We start from the raw sequence: 16,924 nt of genomic DNA on the forward strand, positions 1-16,924 counted from the left end.
GGTCAAAGTTAGTGTATGCAAACTATTATAATAGTGTCTTTTAGTTAGCTGTTTGTCCATTGAATACCTCGAAAGGTGTAGGTTTCATAAAACTCTTATTTCAATAAAGACAAAAACAAACTGACAACCAAGCAAAATGAAAAAAATGGGAAGACTGGCGTGTAAAATGCAGGAGATGCACACAAGAAGACCCTGACAAAATGTTAACACAAAAATATGAGCAAGCGAGTAAGTGCAGGACAAACACTTTTGTGCTGTTAATGCAGCTCTGTTTGCACAAAGCTTTAAAAAAAAAAAAAAAAAAATGCTTTCTTAAATATAGCAGGAAGGTTGTTTTAAAACAAGCCAGAAAAAAACCTGCAGCCTCTTATTGAATAGATCTGAAATCCAGTCGCATTGTTCTAAGTTGACATGATGATTTTCATAAGATGAGATGAGATGGGAAATCGTTGTTATTGTTAACACTGTGTGAGTTCAGATGATCATCGTGGTCATGCATGTCTTTTGTTGACTTATCTGGAGTATTTTGGAGTATTTTGCAGTTCAACTAAATCTTCCTTGATTTTTTTTTTAACCATTTTGCATCTATACTTTATTTAATTTTTTTTATAGTTATAGTGTCTAACAACTAATACTTGTTTCTTTTTAGATGTTTCACGTGCCTTGAAGGCAGTTTTGTGCTTCTGGGGTTATTGCATGCATATCTGTTTAGCAAAACACTAGATGAGTATCTTGTTTCTGCTTGTGCTCATTTCATCTGTTTTTGTGTATTTTTATTGATGTTTTGTGACTCTCCGTGACTGTCTTATTCCTTCTTGTCGATATTTTTGTCACTGTGTGGGCTGTTTCGCGTGTTTTTGGTCATTTTATGTCCTTGTACTAATTTGTGTGTCTCTTTCAGTCTTGTTGCCTTTTTCCCTTTGTGTTAATGCCTCTTTGTGAATATTATATGGCTTTCAGTTCTTCTACTTCTACTTCTAATCACGTTATAAGAAGGGTTTTTTTTTTTTTTTTTTACTTATATGTAATATATACCAACTTGTGCGGACGTTTCTCGGACTAATCGCCATTCAGGTGCCGGGCTCCTTGTTGCCAGGACAACGCAGCTTCCCATTGGCCCCCGCGGCACCACGTGTTTGCGCGCTACTGACGTCAGAGCTCGCGGCTGCAGGGCTAAGCTGAGTGAGAGCGGCGGCTCAGGAAAAAGCCCCGCTGGAGTTTGGACTGCGAGCAACCTGGAAACTCCGGCTCCTGTACAGCTCCTGCCAACCCCGCCGCCTCCCGCTACGACTCCCACCACAGCCGCACCGGTGACGCCGAAAGCTAATGGACAATTAAGGAGACTTTTAACCAACTCTCCACATCCACACAAAGCGAGGTAAGTAGTTGCTCGTGCTGTGTCCGTGCCTTCCTCGTTTCCTCATACTTCTCCCCCTCAGAAAGACAAAACAAAAAAAAACAAACACAATATCCACACCGGACAGGTAAGATGAGTCTGCAAGTTGAAGAGGAGTCATATCCTCCTTTATCAGATAATAAGAGTTGCGTTTCCTACTTTTGCTCCATAACTTTGCAGCGCAGCCCGCAGCGGATAAAGCTGTGGCCGGGACTGTATTTCTAATCGGATGAAGCTGCTTCTTGTCAATGAGCCGTCCGAGGGGCCATCTCGTCTTCTGAAGACAGCAGCAAGTTTAAAAAAGGAAAAAAAAAAAAAAAATAGGGGAGTCCTGCCAAAGGCACCGGGCTGAGAGAGGCAGGGTATCCCATTTCAGCAAAGCACACACCAGTCAGTGAGTGGATTTTATGCAGCAGTTTCAGTGGACTGCTACTGCTGTTTTTAAACCTGACAGGTCAGTGCAAATGTTTGTTTTCCTGCAAAAGCATGTGTTTAGTATTACTAAACACATGCTTTACTAAATGAGTAAAGTGTGTGATACCCAAGGCATAAAGAAGTGTCAGAAATCCATCAGGAGGATAATAGTAGTGGAAGCAGTATATGATGGGATCCCAGTACATTTCTTCTTCTTTGATATTATCAGTGCTGCTACTAAGTCATTTTTTATTACCAGCGAATAACCGCTTCATTTTAAAGTGTAAGAGAATGGGCTCGGATTGCTTTCGGTTGCAGTGATAAAACAAGGCTTACAGACTGCATGTGGCTATAAATGTGACACTAGAAAGACGGTAAATGCTTATTGCTGTGTAATAAATAAGTGAGACATTTACTTTGTACCTTTATTTGCAGCCCCTTGGATGATTGCTTCGGATATATTGTCTGTTTTCCAAAATATCTGGCTCAAATTGTTATCGAAAGTGTTGCCAGTTGAAATGTTGCATCTGTTTTCCATGAGATAGCATCATAAGACACAGCAATCAAACGAACAATGAACTCACAATCCAAGTAGATTATAACACGGATACAGACACATTGCTTGCTCACTTCCCCCTACGCCACAAAAAGAACTAAAAATGTCTTTTCTCAAAACCCATACTAAAGTCAGGTATCGGTGCAAATACGAAGCTGCTCTACCTCCTCGGTTCATCTAAAGAAAGCTATTTAAATCCATTATTCGAGTCATTCTTTTCCCAGAGAGTTATCACCTTGATGGCCAAATGTTTAATAATTTATAAAGGAAAGAAAAGTTTTTCCGGTGTGGTCATGTGAGAATTTATTGGTTTACCGTCTTTGAATAATTGATACAAAAATAATTGATGACATTGAACCCCGGTGGGATTCAGATTTCCACCAGTCAATCAAGCTTGTGAAGCAGCACCGAGGATTAAGCAGACCGATGACAGGATTGCTGCTTCTCAAAGTAACTCATGGAATTACCCGAGCACACTCAGTCGTGTGTAAATTTACTTTTTTTTGCCTTTATGGGCTGGTGGCACGCGGTAATTGAATGTCTTTTTTTTTTTTTGGTTTGATGTGGCTGATGTAAACAGGAACAGATTATGGCAGAATTTCCTGTTGAGGTCCTGGTGAAATTGTTACGAGTTGATTGGTGGAAGCCGTGGTGTGAAAAGACATGGAAGGAGCAAAAGAAACATGGATAGAGTGGCAGACTTTGGATCGGAAGGTCACAGGTTTAAAACCCCACAACTCCCCGGTGTCATTGCGGTGAAAAGGAGTTTCTGGAAGGCATTGACAAAGTATAATTTAAAAAAAACCTCTCAGCCCCTGAAATGACATGTAGCTGTGTTTGCTTGTGTCCAAAGTTTTGATTGGATTTCGGTAACGCCGTAGCGTAAGCAGCCAATACAACATAACAAGAAAATTGAAAGACATGTGGAGGTGTTGACAAAAGGGTGGAGTCAGGATAATAGCCCCCTTGGTGTCAGAAGCTTCTCTGCAAACATTTCAAGATGCTGAACTTTTACAAAGGCGTGCTAAATTTGTACAGATGTTCTTTTTTCGTCGGCGTGGGCGTCCTGCGGTTTTGTTTTGGGGCCGGACTGGCCACACTGGCAGCATCGCCTGTACTTAGGCTCATCCCGGCAGCAGTCAGCGCGCCTTTGAATTGAATTAGACCCTTTTTAGAGAAAGTGGACGGAGGGAATGATTGAGTAAAAGCAGGGATGTGTGGAGGGACGGAGAGAGAGGGGCGGCTGAGACGCCGGGATGAAGAGCAAAACAAAGAAAACAGCTTCTGCTCAATCGCACCAATAATGTTTTGGATGGAAAGCTGCGTTTCGCACACACTGTGCAGCAAATCTCACTGGCAGAGAGGGGTGGGAGATGTTAGTCATCAGGCAGATTGACATTTCCATCTCTGCAGGCTTTGTCTTTACAACAGGCTGTTTTAGAGGAACACATTTAGATATTCAGCGCAAAGTAAACAGCACTCCGCTCATGCAATCAGTGACGATTTGCAGTGAGTGTGTGTCCAACATTTCTTGCGGTTGTTGTCTGTGACACTTTATTTTTCTTTCTTTCTCTCTCTTTTTTAAATTTTTTATCTTGCACTCTCTCGCTCCCTCATGATGGCTTCAGTGTCATGATTTAGTTTTTTCTGCAGCGCCTTGACGCACGGAGCTCGCCGGCTCACAATGGGAGCTCATGTGTGCTGCATTATGATGAAGTTGCTGCCTCGGGTTTTGTCGAATGCAGGACGGATGGGTTTGTTAGTTCCATACTGAAAAGGCACAGGAAAGGTTCTAAACGTTGCCAGGCGGAATGCACCCACACGTAAAATGTGTGTGAACACTGAATCCAGTTAATTGTATTGGTGAGAGATTAGCTATTGGTCGTGTTGAGCTTCGTCTTTTGAATTCATGGAGGTAATGATAAAGATGTAATTATCATGAATAATGCAATTTTAGAAGGGTTCGTAACAAAGTTATAAGCGTGATGTGGCCTTTGCCCTCAGGTTGACGTCAAATTCCCAAAAGATGCAGCTAATATTTTTTTCATTGCTTTTTTCAGTGCCACACACAGTGTCATTCTATAATGAGCCATTCATTTAGATCAGGATTTTTAAAAGAATTAAAGCAGGTTTGAGGAATATTTGTCAAAATGGTTCACATGGATGGGATCAGATTGTAATGAGAAGTCCAAAATTGTGTAGGTTATGTGTGAAAAACTAAGGAGTATTTGATGTTTTCTTTTACCTGTAATTATTGGTTGGATGCCAACAGCAGATTGATTAAGTCGGATAAAGTAGGATTAGCATTACATTAACTAAGTTTGTAACCTTGTGTGAAACCAGTGTGATGTTTTTTGGTTTTTTTTCGATTTCTGAAGCATCACTTTTATTTTTACATCCCAAAAATTTGGACAAAAAATCTTTATTAAGTTGCTTTAAGTCTCAGTGATAGAAAAGAAGTAGGACTCCTCACCGACGGCCTTCGTCTCATCAGACTGGATGGTGGTCCAGCTCTGACCTTACACTAAATACCGCAGCGGCTAGGGTTGCACCGAGACATTCAAGGAGCCACTAAAGCATACTGCGCTGATCGGGCGGCGTCACGATACTGGTAACGTGAGCGTGCGTGCTCCCGGAGTTATGGCAGGCGCTCGCAGTGGCGGTTCCACACATTCTGCTGATCAGGCGTTGGATAGCGAGCTGGGGTCAGGGCAGAAGATGTTTATAGCCGATCGCACACAGATGCAGGTCTTCAGTTTTTAGATCTCGTAAAACTTGAGACAAAATGACACGGCGGGAAGTTGGCAGGTCAGCTACTCTCCTCTCCACCTGAATTGGGTTTTTTAAGAGTGTGAATTGAGCCGACCGAGAGAGGCTTCAGGTGGTTTGAGGAAAATCTCAGCCGCCATGTGTGGGCTCAGTCTTTCATAGCAACAAGTTTAAAGTTGATCAAGTATTTATGAGTTGAACGTACAATATGCTGTTGTTTCTGTCTGTTGACACTGTAAAAACACTGATGTCAATGTTTTGGCTAAAATACTTGTAAAAAGCTGCTTTAAAGTCTCCACTGTTTGCTCTGGTGGTTTATTTTCATTCAGCGGACGTCGGCCAAGTCGTATGCAACAGAATAAGCTCGCAGTGCAAATGGAATGGGACTTAAAAGAAAGAGGAAAGGATGAAAAATGAATAACACATGGAGCGTGCCAGCTGCTTGTACCGAGTCCAGTTTCCCTCCAGTTTTGGAACATGAGCAGAGCGAGACGTTTCATTTTTTTTTTGTGTGTGTGTGGGGGGGGGGGTGTTTTGTTTGTTTTTGTTCAAAATAAGGTTATTAACCACCTGCACGTTTAATCGCTTTAAAAATGCATCACGTGTGTGAAATGTCCTTAAAGGTTCTTGGAAACAACGTTCCATCATTTATGCACCAAGGCCGTTTGTTTTCCTGTAGTAACTTGGCCTTTTTATGATAGGAAAGCAAATTCCTCATTCTTATTTATAGGCTTTTCAGTAAAAAAAAAAAAAGACTATTTCCATAAAAAGATAATCGTGAGGTTGAACTAGACTGAACAGCAATGTAGTGAAAAGTCCAACCACAATGGATGTTCACACTCGAAGGCACTCTCACAGACACACGATGTGAACGTTTCAGGTTCCAGCTTTGATGATAAGCTTGTAAGCTACAAGTGGCACTTGTACGACAGAGAAAAGCGTATACAGCAATTTAAAACGATGGTGTAGGTTTGAACATGTGATTCAGAGAGGCTCTAAGTGGGCCTCTTTAACAGAGAACAGTAAGCTCTTTTGACAGTCCTATAGGGATATGTGTTGCTGAGCTGAAGTGATCGTATTGAGATGAAGCAAAGTTAATCTACGTGCAAATTACTGTAGTAATTAACTAAAAAAAGAGCCATTGTTCGATTTCTATGAGTTGTGCTGCTGTGAATGAAAATCACATTATTCCTTGACTGGAGCTGTTTTCTCGTCTCATGTGACAGCAGACAAAAAGTAAAAAAAATATATATATATATCTGATCTCAGTCGAGATGTTTTCATCGCAGGTGAATATCAAACGACAGATCCTGCAGGTCTAATAATTGCCCGACTGTTTGGTGGAGAGGGGGGCCGCCCTCCTCCTCGGCTGCGGTGTCACAGAAGCATCATGTTTCATTATGAATGCGTCATTCATAAATTCACTATCTGTGATCGGGCCTCTTTCAGCAACACAGCCCGCCTCTGGCTCAGCCTCCCTCAGCCCGCTCCGATCTTGGATTATCTGCAGGACTCCTGGGTTAAGATTTACCTGCAGGATATAAATGGAGACTTGTCCTTGTTACGTAAGTGGGCAACAAGATGTTCTGGGATGAATGCCGTATGGAGGGCTTCAGATTCAGACGGTGAGAACACGCTCAGCTGCTGCAGAATAAAGAAATACTGTTTATGTTGCCTTTGTTGTTTAGGGGCAGCTGCAGTATCAGGTAGTACATATAATAAACACTGCTTCAAAACGAAGTGGGAAATTTAGGATGCATTCAGGGATTCTACGTCTTTGTAGATTGACAAAACATGTCGGGAGTTTGCATTAAGCAGCAATCAAAATGAAGCATTAATCTAGATTAATATTTTGTTGCTCATATATCACCTTGAACACTTTTGGGCGATTGAGGCCTGAACTTTATAAGACCTCTGAAGGACGTCCAGTGGTATTTGGTGCCAAGATGTTTGTTGCTGATCCTTTAAGTCCTTGTGCTTCTGTGGTTCTGATGGGTTTTGTCCAGAACAGACTACAGAAGCACGATCAGTAGCGGTACGGGGATTATGCTCCCAAAAACCAGCCTGTGACTGTTTTTAGTGCTGCTGACAGAGACCATCAGGAAGGTCCGCTGTCCTGTATATGTTTAATGACTCTACACTAGATTACGATAAGAACGTCAGTACCAGGCTCTGATCATAAGTCCACTAGTAAGAAGTTGTAGAGAACATGCAGGACTGTGGCCCTTCAGAACCAGAATTCAACTATAGTGTTTGAGATAAATGGTGCATTTCAAAGTAAACTCATACCAGGACTTCATTGCTCTTATTCTGCTCATCAGCATGCCCGCTTCCCATAATGCATCCTTTTGCTGTCACTTTGCAACTGGAGACCCTCTGCAACTACTTCGCTATCGGTGCTTTGACAGGGCTCAATCAAGACGAACCCTGATCAGTGTTAGGCTGCTCAGTACACTATGACGCTCCTTCACCAACCTTCAGAATCATCTTTACATGCTGCAAAGTGGTTTGATTGCATTAAAGTGTGGTATCTGTATTCTGTACCAACATGAAACTGTCCATATGAATACTTATGAGCTGCTTTATCAGATGCAGCCGCCCTGCGTTTTTCTGAAGTGCAGACAGTGCAGGAAATGATTAATAACCAAGACATTTGTGTTACGGATTTTATTGATTTAGATCTTCAAGGTATTTGTCTCTTACCTCCTGTTAAGTTTCCTTGGCTGGATGCTTTTAGGGGCTAAATCTGTCTGAAAGCACTACAGCTTTATCCCATCTTCTGCTGAAACTCTTAAACTCCCAACAGTGGCGATCATGTGTCACATTTGGTGTCATTTTAAGTGAGGAGTGACAGGCTGTTCTCGCAGCTTTTCTAATACTGTACCTACGCTGGCCGAGATCAGCGGCTCTCTCCGAGGCCCGCTCTCCTCTCAGAAAGGTTAAACTAACGTCCACTCGGTCGACCTGATCTCAGGCGATGGCAGCGGGAGAAACTGGCGCGACCACGTGATCTGTCCACTTGTCAGAGTTATATAATGATGCATCAGAGGCCTGCCAGCAGCTGCAGGTAAGACTCTTAACGGTTAATTGTGGGCAGTGATCTGGCCAAGACGGAAATAGCCGCGCTCTTAGGGTGACGGGATGTTCAATGGAGGTCTGAGCTCTCATCCCGTCATTTCTCCCACTTTTAAACCCGGAACAGACCTTCAGCCAAGGTGGCTGACGGAGTGACGCCATCCAGCAGACGCTCCCGTCTGAAATTAGTCGTATTTAGCCACCACGCGTCCTTGGAGGAGTTTGTGGCGTTTTGCATGAGAGGAGACGAGAACACGTGAGAAAACCCAATTCATTACTGGCTGACCCACACGAACAACAAAGCTGCAGCTGAATTCAGTTTGATTGAATTAGATGGGAATAACTGAAACACAGAGCGGGAGGGAGAAGGAAGGAAGTGTAACACTTCAACCTCACAATTAGCATTCAAAGACTCCGCGTTGAACATGCGGTTAATATAAAGGCTTGTTTATGTTTATATGCAACTTAGTTACTTTGTGTTTTTTACTTCACATAAACATTCAAACTGTCAAAGACGTGATTAATCCGGTAACTCTGGCTCCCTTGTTGCTTTTTTTTTTTTTAAAGCTGTTAAGAACAACCCTAATTAACCTTTCGTCCCTTGTTTAAAGTGATGGATAGAGAAAAGCTTTAGTGGGCTCTCCATATTAATGCGTGAACAGTGCGCCCGCTATATGATTAGCCGCCGCTGAAAGCAAACAATTGAACAAGCTGTCAGTCGTCGCAGAAAGTGCTGCTAAAATGTGCATCAAAGGAATACTGATGTCTTTTTTTTTTTTTTTTTTTATGTCCGGTCGCTGCGATAAACAAGAGCGCTTGTTCGGTCAGTCGTCATGGTTACACAGTCTAAATAATCATGGAACCCCATTCGGCAATTAAAATGTAGATCTGAGTCTGCTTGACCACGTCAGTCGAAGAAAGTGCTCACTGCAGGAAAAAGGCTGATTGCACAGAAACAGCCTAATGTTGGATGAAAGATGTGAACATTCGTTTTGGATGTGGCATATATGTCTGCTTATGAGACAATGAACTTCTAGAGATCTTTCATAAAAGGGGAGGAATGTTTCAAATTGTAATTGGATTCCTCATAACGGTGTTATATTATATAGTTTAAATGAATATTGAGAATATAGTTGGTGGGTCTCAAAATGATTTGAACAAGGTAATTTGTCTATGTGTTCATCAGTATCATAAAATTTGCTTTAAAATATAACAGACATTATCCTCTAAACAACAGAGCAAACTTACTGTGTTTGTCTTAGGATGAGAAGTGAGAATAATCTTTATGTAAATCTGCAAATTACCAAAAGGAATGTAAAACTGGTGTTATAAACCACAAAACTATACTTTAGGCCTTTTTTTTTTTAATAAACTACTATATAGACTATTATTTTACTTTATGTTATGTATTTTCTCACTGTGTTGCAGGTGAAGTAAAAATAACTTGGACATTCATTATTTATGTGTTTGCATGATCTCACAGTCACACGCTGCCATTCTGTCACGTATCCAAATACTCAAAATGCAGAGTGTCCAGTTATTGAGTTACATTTCAATAAGTTTCTACATTCGATTTCAGGTTTCACATCCCGAGGTCAACTTGTTCCATTGTGAGGTTTTTGCCCAAAAAATACCCAATCCTTCTGTGTTTTTATTGGGCACTTTTCTTTTTGTTCTGAAAGTGACAGAATAAGACATACATTCTGATCTGTTGTCAGTCGATCTTGTTCAGGAAGCAGCAAACTTTTTTTTTCCCAAAGCAAATATTTTGGTCGAAGTAACGACTGAAATGTGATTTGTTTTAGCTGTACAATAAAGCAGACGTGTGCCGCAGTGAAGGTGTAACTGTTTGCAAATGAGGGAGACGTGCGTCAGTCACCTTGGGGGTCTTAATGTTTCAGCTGTGATTTTGCACACTGTGTCCCCGCGTCAGATTAGTGTGTTCTTAAAAGGTTTATGATGGGACACCTTCAGGTCTCAGCTTCTTAAACTCCCACCCCTCTGTCTGGGTGGGTTTACCCTCTCGGGTCCACGCTGCTGTTCTTCTCTCTAATTTAAACACAGACACACTTGCAGTCTGCATATCAGCGCCTCACACGCAGCACCGATCTGCACCCCCCCCCACCCCACCCCTCTGTACTGCGCGGCTGCTGATGTGTTTTTGTTCCAGAGGTAATGAGTGTGTAAACAGGTGTTAAGCTGCTTTCCGCGCTGCTGCAGCATTGAAAGTGAACTATTGGTAACAGCGGGGAGCTTATTGGAGGTGGCTGCCACATTGCTGGAACTCATTGTTTACACGGAGTTAATTAAAAGATTATCGCCGCCGTCTGTTTATGGCACATGTGTGAGAGGGAAATAAAGCGAGATGAAGACGGCGTTGTTACAAATAACATTTAGCAGCAGTAATGGAAACGCAGGGCTGTTTTAACGTCGCACACGTTCTTACAGTTCACTTTGAAAGCCAAAACTGCAAAATGAATTAATGAGCTGTAGCGTTTCAGCTTGTATAGGACTTTTTTCTTTTTTTAATGGAGTGCTTCCTTTTGAGTTTATTACTGCAGTAGTTTTAATTAATCCCAAATTTATTCTTAGAGCCAATTCCTAGCGAGGCTCACACTTCGCCTGAAACACAGCGGCAGCTCCTTCCTCTCTCAGAAATGATCAATCGGGGAATAAAATGAAGTTAGCTGAAACTTTATCTCTGGCTTGGTGGGAACAATGACCCTGAAATACGGCTGCAGGAAATGAACCAACATGGCCAGTCCATATTTCTACACAGTTTGTGTATTTCTTTGTGTATCTTGTCTAATGATGACACTGGTAACTTGCACGAGCTTAGCCTGGGCTGAGTTACATTCTCCAATGAGGAAATTGGGTGTTTCATATTTTCACATTCTGACTCATTCAAGTACAAAAAGTCCAGTGTGAACCTACAGGTGACAGATCTTTTTCCTCTCTCTTCGCCGGAACAAGCCACCTGTAGTGTAATTTTCTCTGGCCTGACCTGACACGGCTGATTTTTATCTGTCATTATCCTCGGCTAAGCTTTTTACAGCTTCCCTCTTTGTCTTTAGCCTGGAGAGCTCGGCAGCAGCCAGCAGACTGACATGAGGGGGGTGTGCTAAGCACATTAGCTGCAGGTTCACGCTCTGAACTGTGGACTGTCTTCAGCTTTAAAACTTTCACTTTCTTCATCCCCGCTGCAGAGCGAAGCCTTTCGCTGCGCCTTTTCTAAAGACAGAAGACATGTTATTGCCGAAGAGTTCCTGCAGGAAATAGAAGTTGCATCTGCAAAGAAGCATGCACTCCCGCGCTGGCAGGTGTGGTTGAGCCTCAGTCGCAGATCTACGCCCCGAAAACATTTGTTGGTCTCATGTTGCAGGTGCATAGAAGACCTGAACTCTCAAGTGTGTGTGCATACTGTCACACATCAAAGGTATCTCTGTACCTTCAGCCAGTCGGCGGTGTTTGCTTTTTATGGTTGCAGTGAGTTGCGTTCAGTTGGGGGGAAAAAGGGGGACTCGATAAGAAGAGTGTTTGGGTGAAAGAATGAGTTTGAAGTGATTAATGTCGGTGTGTTCGCTTATTTTTATGGGCTTGGTGGCATTTTGTAAACTCCTCTTTCAGTAAGAATAAGCTTTGAGCACATTGCTGCCGCCTCTGCACCCTCTCTGCTCTGGCTCAGAATCACTGCAGACACATTGAACACTTTGGCTGAAATAGTCCTGGAAATACCAACTCGGTACTGTTCATCATTCATGGCGTTTCCATGCGTTCAGTGAAGTTTTACTGCTCCAGATCACAGCAGAATGAAAAGGTAAAGATCTGCCTCTCAGTCCAGGCTGCTCTGCTTTCACGCTGATGTTGTGCTACAACTTTCATACCTTCCACATCATGATGGATCACATACGATGTTTCAAGCTCATAATTGCGTATTTGAGATGGAAAAGAGTCCTATTAGCAGCAGTAACTCCCCGATTGCACAGCTAATAAACCCAATCCAGACATTGATCACTTTCTGTCTTGTTTTTAGGGTTTTTGTTCCGACTGCATTGGAGTCTGATTTTTTTTTTTCTTTTTCTTCAAGAAGTGTTTCAACCTGACCTGCAGTGTGTGAACACAGCCTATAACAGTTCATTCCACTTGAAACCTCTCGGTGCTGAACAGTGTTGATGTTGTTTCCACTGCTCTCTTCTCCTTTTGTGTTGTGTCTGGGTTCCTATAATGACCTTCTTCTGTCTCTTTGTGTCTTCCCTCTCGCTGCACCAGCATTCTGAAGCGCCACTTCCCTCACATCAGCCACAGCCTCAGCAGCCATGGGTAAACAGAACAGCAAGCTCCGTCCCGACGTCATGCAGGACCTGATGGACAACACCGACTTCACCGAGCACGAGATCTCCGAGTGGTACAAGGGTTTCCTGCGAGACTGCCCCAGCGGCGCTCTGTCCATGGAGGAGTTCAAGAAGATCTACGCCAACTTCTTCCCGTACGGCGACGCCTCCAAGTTCGCCGAGCACGTCTTCCGCACGTTCGACGCCAACGGGGACGGGACGATCGACTTCAGGGAGTTCATCATCGCCCTGAGCGTCACCTCGCGCGGCCGTCTGGACCAGAAGCTGAAGTGGGCGTTCAGTATGTACGACCTGGACGGCAACGGATACATCAGCAAGGCGGAGATGCTGGAGATCGTGACGGTGAGACTTTCTGCTCCTTACAGCCTCATATAGCGGCGGTTGCGTACCGTCACGGTAACGCCACGCTCTCTCCGCTCCCTGAAGTCGCTCTGCAACGAAGCATTGTGTTGCTCTGCCAGCTCCCCCCAGCTGCTCCATCATGTATCCATCTGCTTCCATGTTCTGCGTCATTTAGCCACCGACAGCAGGAACCCCAGCTGCGGCGTAATTTTAGCAACCAGCCGTCTCTCGCTGGTGGTCAGGCGTCTCTAAAAAAGGGACGGGGTGTATTTCTAGAAGGGAGAGGTCCCGCTCTGATCCTCGCCTTGACTCAGCAAAGCGTCCAGCAGCTGTGCGCCGATAGGATCCGTCGCTACTGTACGACAGTCTCGCGCCCCCGCCCAGACTTACTGGATGAGCTTCAGAGACGCGCACGCCACCCAGAAATCCTGCACACATGTCGTTACATCACACATCGTGGTGCTAAACTGAGAATGCCTAATCCCAATCTTCTCGGCTGTATTTATAGCGCGAGTGAAGTTCTCTGTGTAGCGGCGCTTAATGGATCCTTCAGATTCTCCCAGTTGATTCTGTCCTCACCACCGTAATTCTCTCATCCAAACCAAAGTGTTTTCCTCTGGTTCACCCAGCGTCGTCACTTCTTTGCTTCATAACTTTCCAAACGCTCCCGACCTGCTTATATGCCGCAGTGTCGCACTGGTGGGATGATTGTGGGGGTGTTTTTATTTATTTTTTTAACCCGGATCTGCTGCAGGAAACTCAAACACTCATCTTGTGCTGTTGGTCGACCAAATAAACCAATATTACTCTAAGACATTGAATAAATCCACGTGCAACAGATGAAGAAATACAAATCAAATTTGCTTTTAAATGTCGAGAATCTGCCCTGGAGAAAGATTCAAACAAATAAAAAGCAATTAAAACAACATAATCCAATTACAAAACAGTAGAAATAAGATAAAGACCTAATGTAGTTCATTTAAAAAGATTTATACTCACCAAGGATCATTTAATATTTAGACCTGCTTTTCTTCAGAAGGTCATTCCAGAGCCACTCACACACACTCGATGAACATTTAATGCTTTAAGTGCGGCATATTGTTTTAGTTTCAAGTGTTTCACCTTTTAAATATCTCAGACAATTCAACAGTGAGGTTAAACCAAAACAACAACCTTAATTCATCATCTATTGACAGAACATAAGTTCCCTCTTTTTTCATGTGAATCCCTCCTGTTTGTGCGTTCTCTGTCAAATCAGGCCCCAGTACTGAAAATAAAATAGAGGCGTCCTTTATCTCTCTTCCTCTGAACGGAGATAAGAAGATCGATGCGTCACCAACATGTTTTCCTCTTCCTGCTCGCCGCGTTTTCAAGCTGTGATCGAACTGTGTGTTTTCACCGGTCGTCTCCTTCATCACTGAGACTCTGTGGACTGCAGTTATTTCTTTATTTCTTTTCACTGAGATATCAGTTGCTTGTTAATGCATCACAGCCACACTCACGGAGGTTAAAGTGACATTAAAGAGGGTTGAGGTGACGAGGATGACTAAAGAGACGGATGCAGATCTGTTAAAAAAAAACCCACTTCATTTCACCATATATCTTCATTTGAAAGTTTGTGTTTCTGACTCTTCCTCCCGCCCTGTCTGCTGCCGTCTTTAGGCCATTTACAAGATGGTTTCCTCCGTGATGAAGATGCCCGAGGACGAGTCCACGCCCGAGAAACGCACAGACAAGATCTTCAGGCAGATGGACACAAATCGAGATGGTGAGACGTTCTGCGTTCACACAGAGTCGTGTCGTCGCCATCGCCACAGACACACAAGTCACGTGGACAAACGGCAGAGTGCCGACATCAATCGCCAGCATAGAAGATAGTTATTGCACATATGTAGGGAAACGATTAAAGCCTGATTGTTTGGCCTGTTTTATAACTCTGAAGTCAATATCAGCTGAGGCTGATGATCCTGATTCCACGCTGCCGTGTTTCTGTGTAAACGGAGAAAATGTCTTTATACAGACACGTTGAAAGTCCCGTCTTTTTGTAAGAGCGACTCATGTTAAAGTAGCTTTTGCAGCAATGAGCAGTCAGATGCTAACATTACAGTCTGTGTGTGTTTCAGGTAAACTGTCCCTGGAGGAGTTTGTGGAGGGAGCGAAGAGCGACCCGTCCATCGTGCGGCTGCTGCAGTGTGACCCCAGCAGCGCCGGGCAGTAGAACAACCGGACTTTTCTCGCTCCGCACTTTGATGCATTTCAGCCACATTTCATCTGCGCTCCTCCGTCTGAGTCACCTCGGAGCTTTTGAACCTAAACTGTCGCTCATCAACACACACACACACACACACACACACACACGCACAGACGGGTCTCACACACGGTACAGATAGAACTCAACACACTGCGATCCCATCAAAGACTCTTTTCACCACAGAATCAAGGCCGTGTCGTCTCTGTCCCAGACGATCATCCAGCACGATCGCCTGGTCGTTGTACGCTGAGCCCAATCCTAGTTCTGTTTTCGCTCCCCTCTTGTTGTTGTTGTTTTGTTTTTGTTTGTTTTTTTGAAGGTTGTTCTTCCTGATGTAAAGGAAAAGGTGCTGGTTGGGTTCTGTGTGACGAACACATCTGTACCAAGCGTTGCTACTCACACTCGGCGTTAACACTGGAAGAAGCAGAGTCCGCCCCTCTCGGACCACAAGTGTTCTCAGCTTTTACAGTATGGCGACGTAGGCCAGAAGAATCTGGGATTTGTAGTTTTTAACCTTTGAAGAATTTTAGAAGGGATTTTTTTTATTTAATTTTTTCATTGCATATTTTGGAGGAACGTTACATCCAAAGGACTCAGATTTTTGAATGAAGGGGATTATTTTATCTACAGATCACAACCATCTGTTCTCTTGAAAGTGACTTTTTATGGCAAGTTCTGCTCACACACACACTCACACACACACACTCTCACACACACACACACACACACACTACACGGACTTGTCGTATGCATATAAAACGAGCTGTGATTCTTTGACTTTAATGGTTCAACAAGTGTATAATTAAAGAGAAAGAAAAAAAAAAAGAAAGAATAGATGTTATATGAATATATAGTATGTACTTATATATTCTTTTGCTCTGTGGTCACGCTGCAGCGATTTGCTGCAACGTGACCGACTCACTTTGAAATTGTCAAGGTATAAATTATTGGAATTTTATTTTCTTTAACGTGACGAATACGACATGAAAGAAAGTTGTACAGTATATTCGCTCATATTTATGCTAGAGAAAGAAAAGAAAACAAAAAGAGGAGAGGACCACACACTGCTATGCATTCAGCTTTGAATCTGCTGCATTTAGTGGCTTTCATTTTTGAATTTTTTTTATCCTTTTTTGAGAGAAAAATCTCTTATTTTTTCTTGCACACTCCTGAATGTGCACTTTTCCTCATAGTGCCGCGGCCGCTGTCGGCTGTCACCGCAGGCCCGTTTGGATCGTACCGTGCTAACCTGTGATATATTTATGCAGACGATACAGACGGATGCTTCTGGCAGACCTCGCCGCGTTCACTTAGAGCTGCCTGTCCCTGCTGTACCTGTAAATTACACGACGACACACACACACACACACACACACACACACACACACACTTCCCAATCCAAACTTCTCAACCGGAAAAAAATGAACCTTCTGCACATTACAAGGAGGCAAATCATCTACTTCAGGCCTACATTTCATTTCAGTAGCATCTTGTGGTCAAGTGCCAAATATAGACAAAAGAAATAAAAAATGAAAGAAACCAGTATTGTATCGGTTTATACTGTACAGTTGTTACCTGTCGAACAAAGAAAACTCTTTATCACGGTATCATTTTGTAGATTTTGTATTGTTGACTTGAATTATGTGTTCTGTGTAGGATGGCCATTTTGTGTTTTGAATAAAGACAAAATGGAAACATTTAAATGTGTTGGGGTTTTTTTTGTTTGTTTTTTTGGCCCCTCAATCAGACACAAAGTAGAATTATAGTTT

The 16,924-nt window shown here is 43.1% G+C and overlaps 1 protein-coding gene across 2 annotated transcripts; it reads left to right on the forward strand.

The window, feature by feature from the left end:
• The first annotated feature begins 1,154 nt into the window (after positions 1 to 1,154).
• LOC308122727 (neurocalcin-delta B) lies at positions 1,155 to 16,854 on the forward strand. Of its 2 annotated transcripts, none has more exons than XM_080484753.1 (4): positions 1,155 to 1,378; positions 12,480 to 12,904; positions 14,567 to 14,672; positions 15,028 to 16,854. In XM_080484753.1, exons 2-4 carry the CDS (start codon positions 12,527 to 12,529, stop codon positions 15,120 to 15,122), a joined length of 579 nt encoding a protein of 192 aa, XP_080340879.1. In that variant the 5' UTR covers positions 1,155 to 1,378; positions 12,480 to 12,526; the 3' UTR covers positions 15,123 to 16,854. The 2 variants fall into 2 exon arrangements, with proteins under 2 accessions (XP_080340879.1, XP_080340880.1); XM_080484754.1 differs by lacking the exon at positions 1,155 to 1,378 and adding an exon at positions 1,752 to 1,850 and having other exon boundaries at positions 15,028 to 16,181.
• Positions 16,855 to 16,924: the final 70 nt, after the last annotated feature.

Source organism: Lipophrys pholis, assembly GCF_963383615.2.
Source record: "Lipophrys pholis genome assembly, chromosome: 17".
Classification (NCBI taxonomy): domain Eukaryota; kingdom Metazoa; phylum Chordata; class Actinopteri; order Blenniiformes; family Blenniidae; genus Lipophrys; species Lipophrys pholis.

Coding starts and splice junctions, on each gene's coding strand:
- LOC308122727 (XM_080484753.1), top strand. CDS start 12,527: ATGGGTAAACAGAACAGCAAGCTCCGTCCCGACGTCATGCAGGACCTG. Junction 12,905..14,566: donor AGATGCTGGAGATCGTGACG/GTGAGACTTTCT, acceptor TGCCGTCTTTAG/GCCATTTACAAGATGGTTTC. Junction 14,673..15,027: donor GATGGACACAAATCGAGATG/GTGAGACGTTCT, acceptor TGTGTGTTTCAG/GTAAACTGTCCCTGGAGGAG.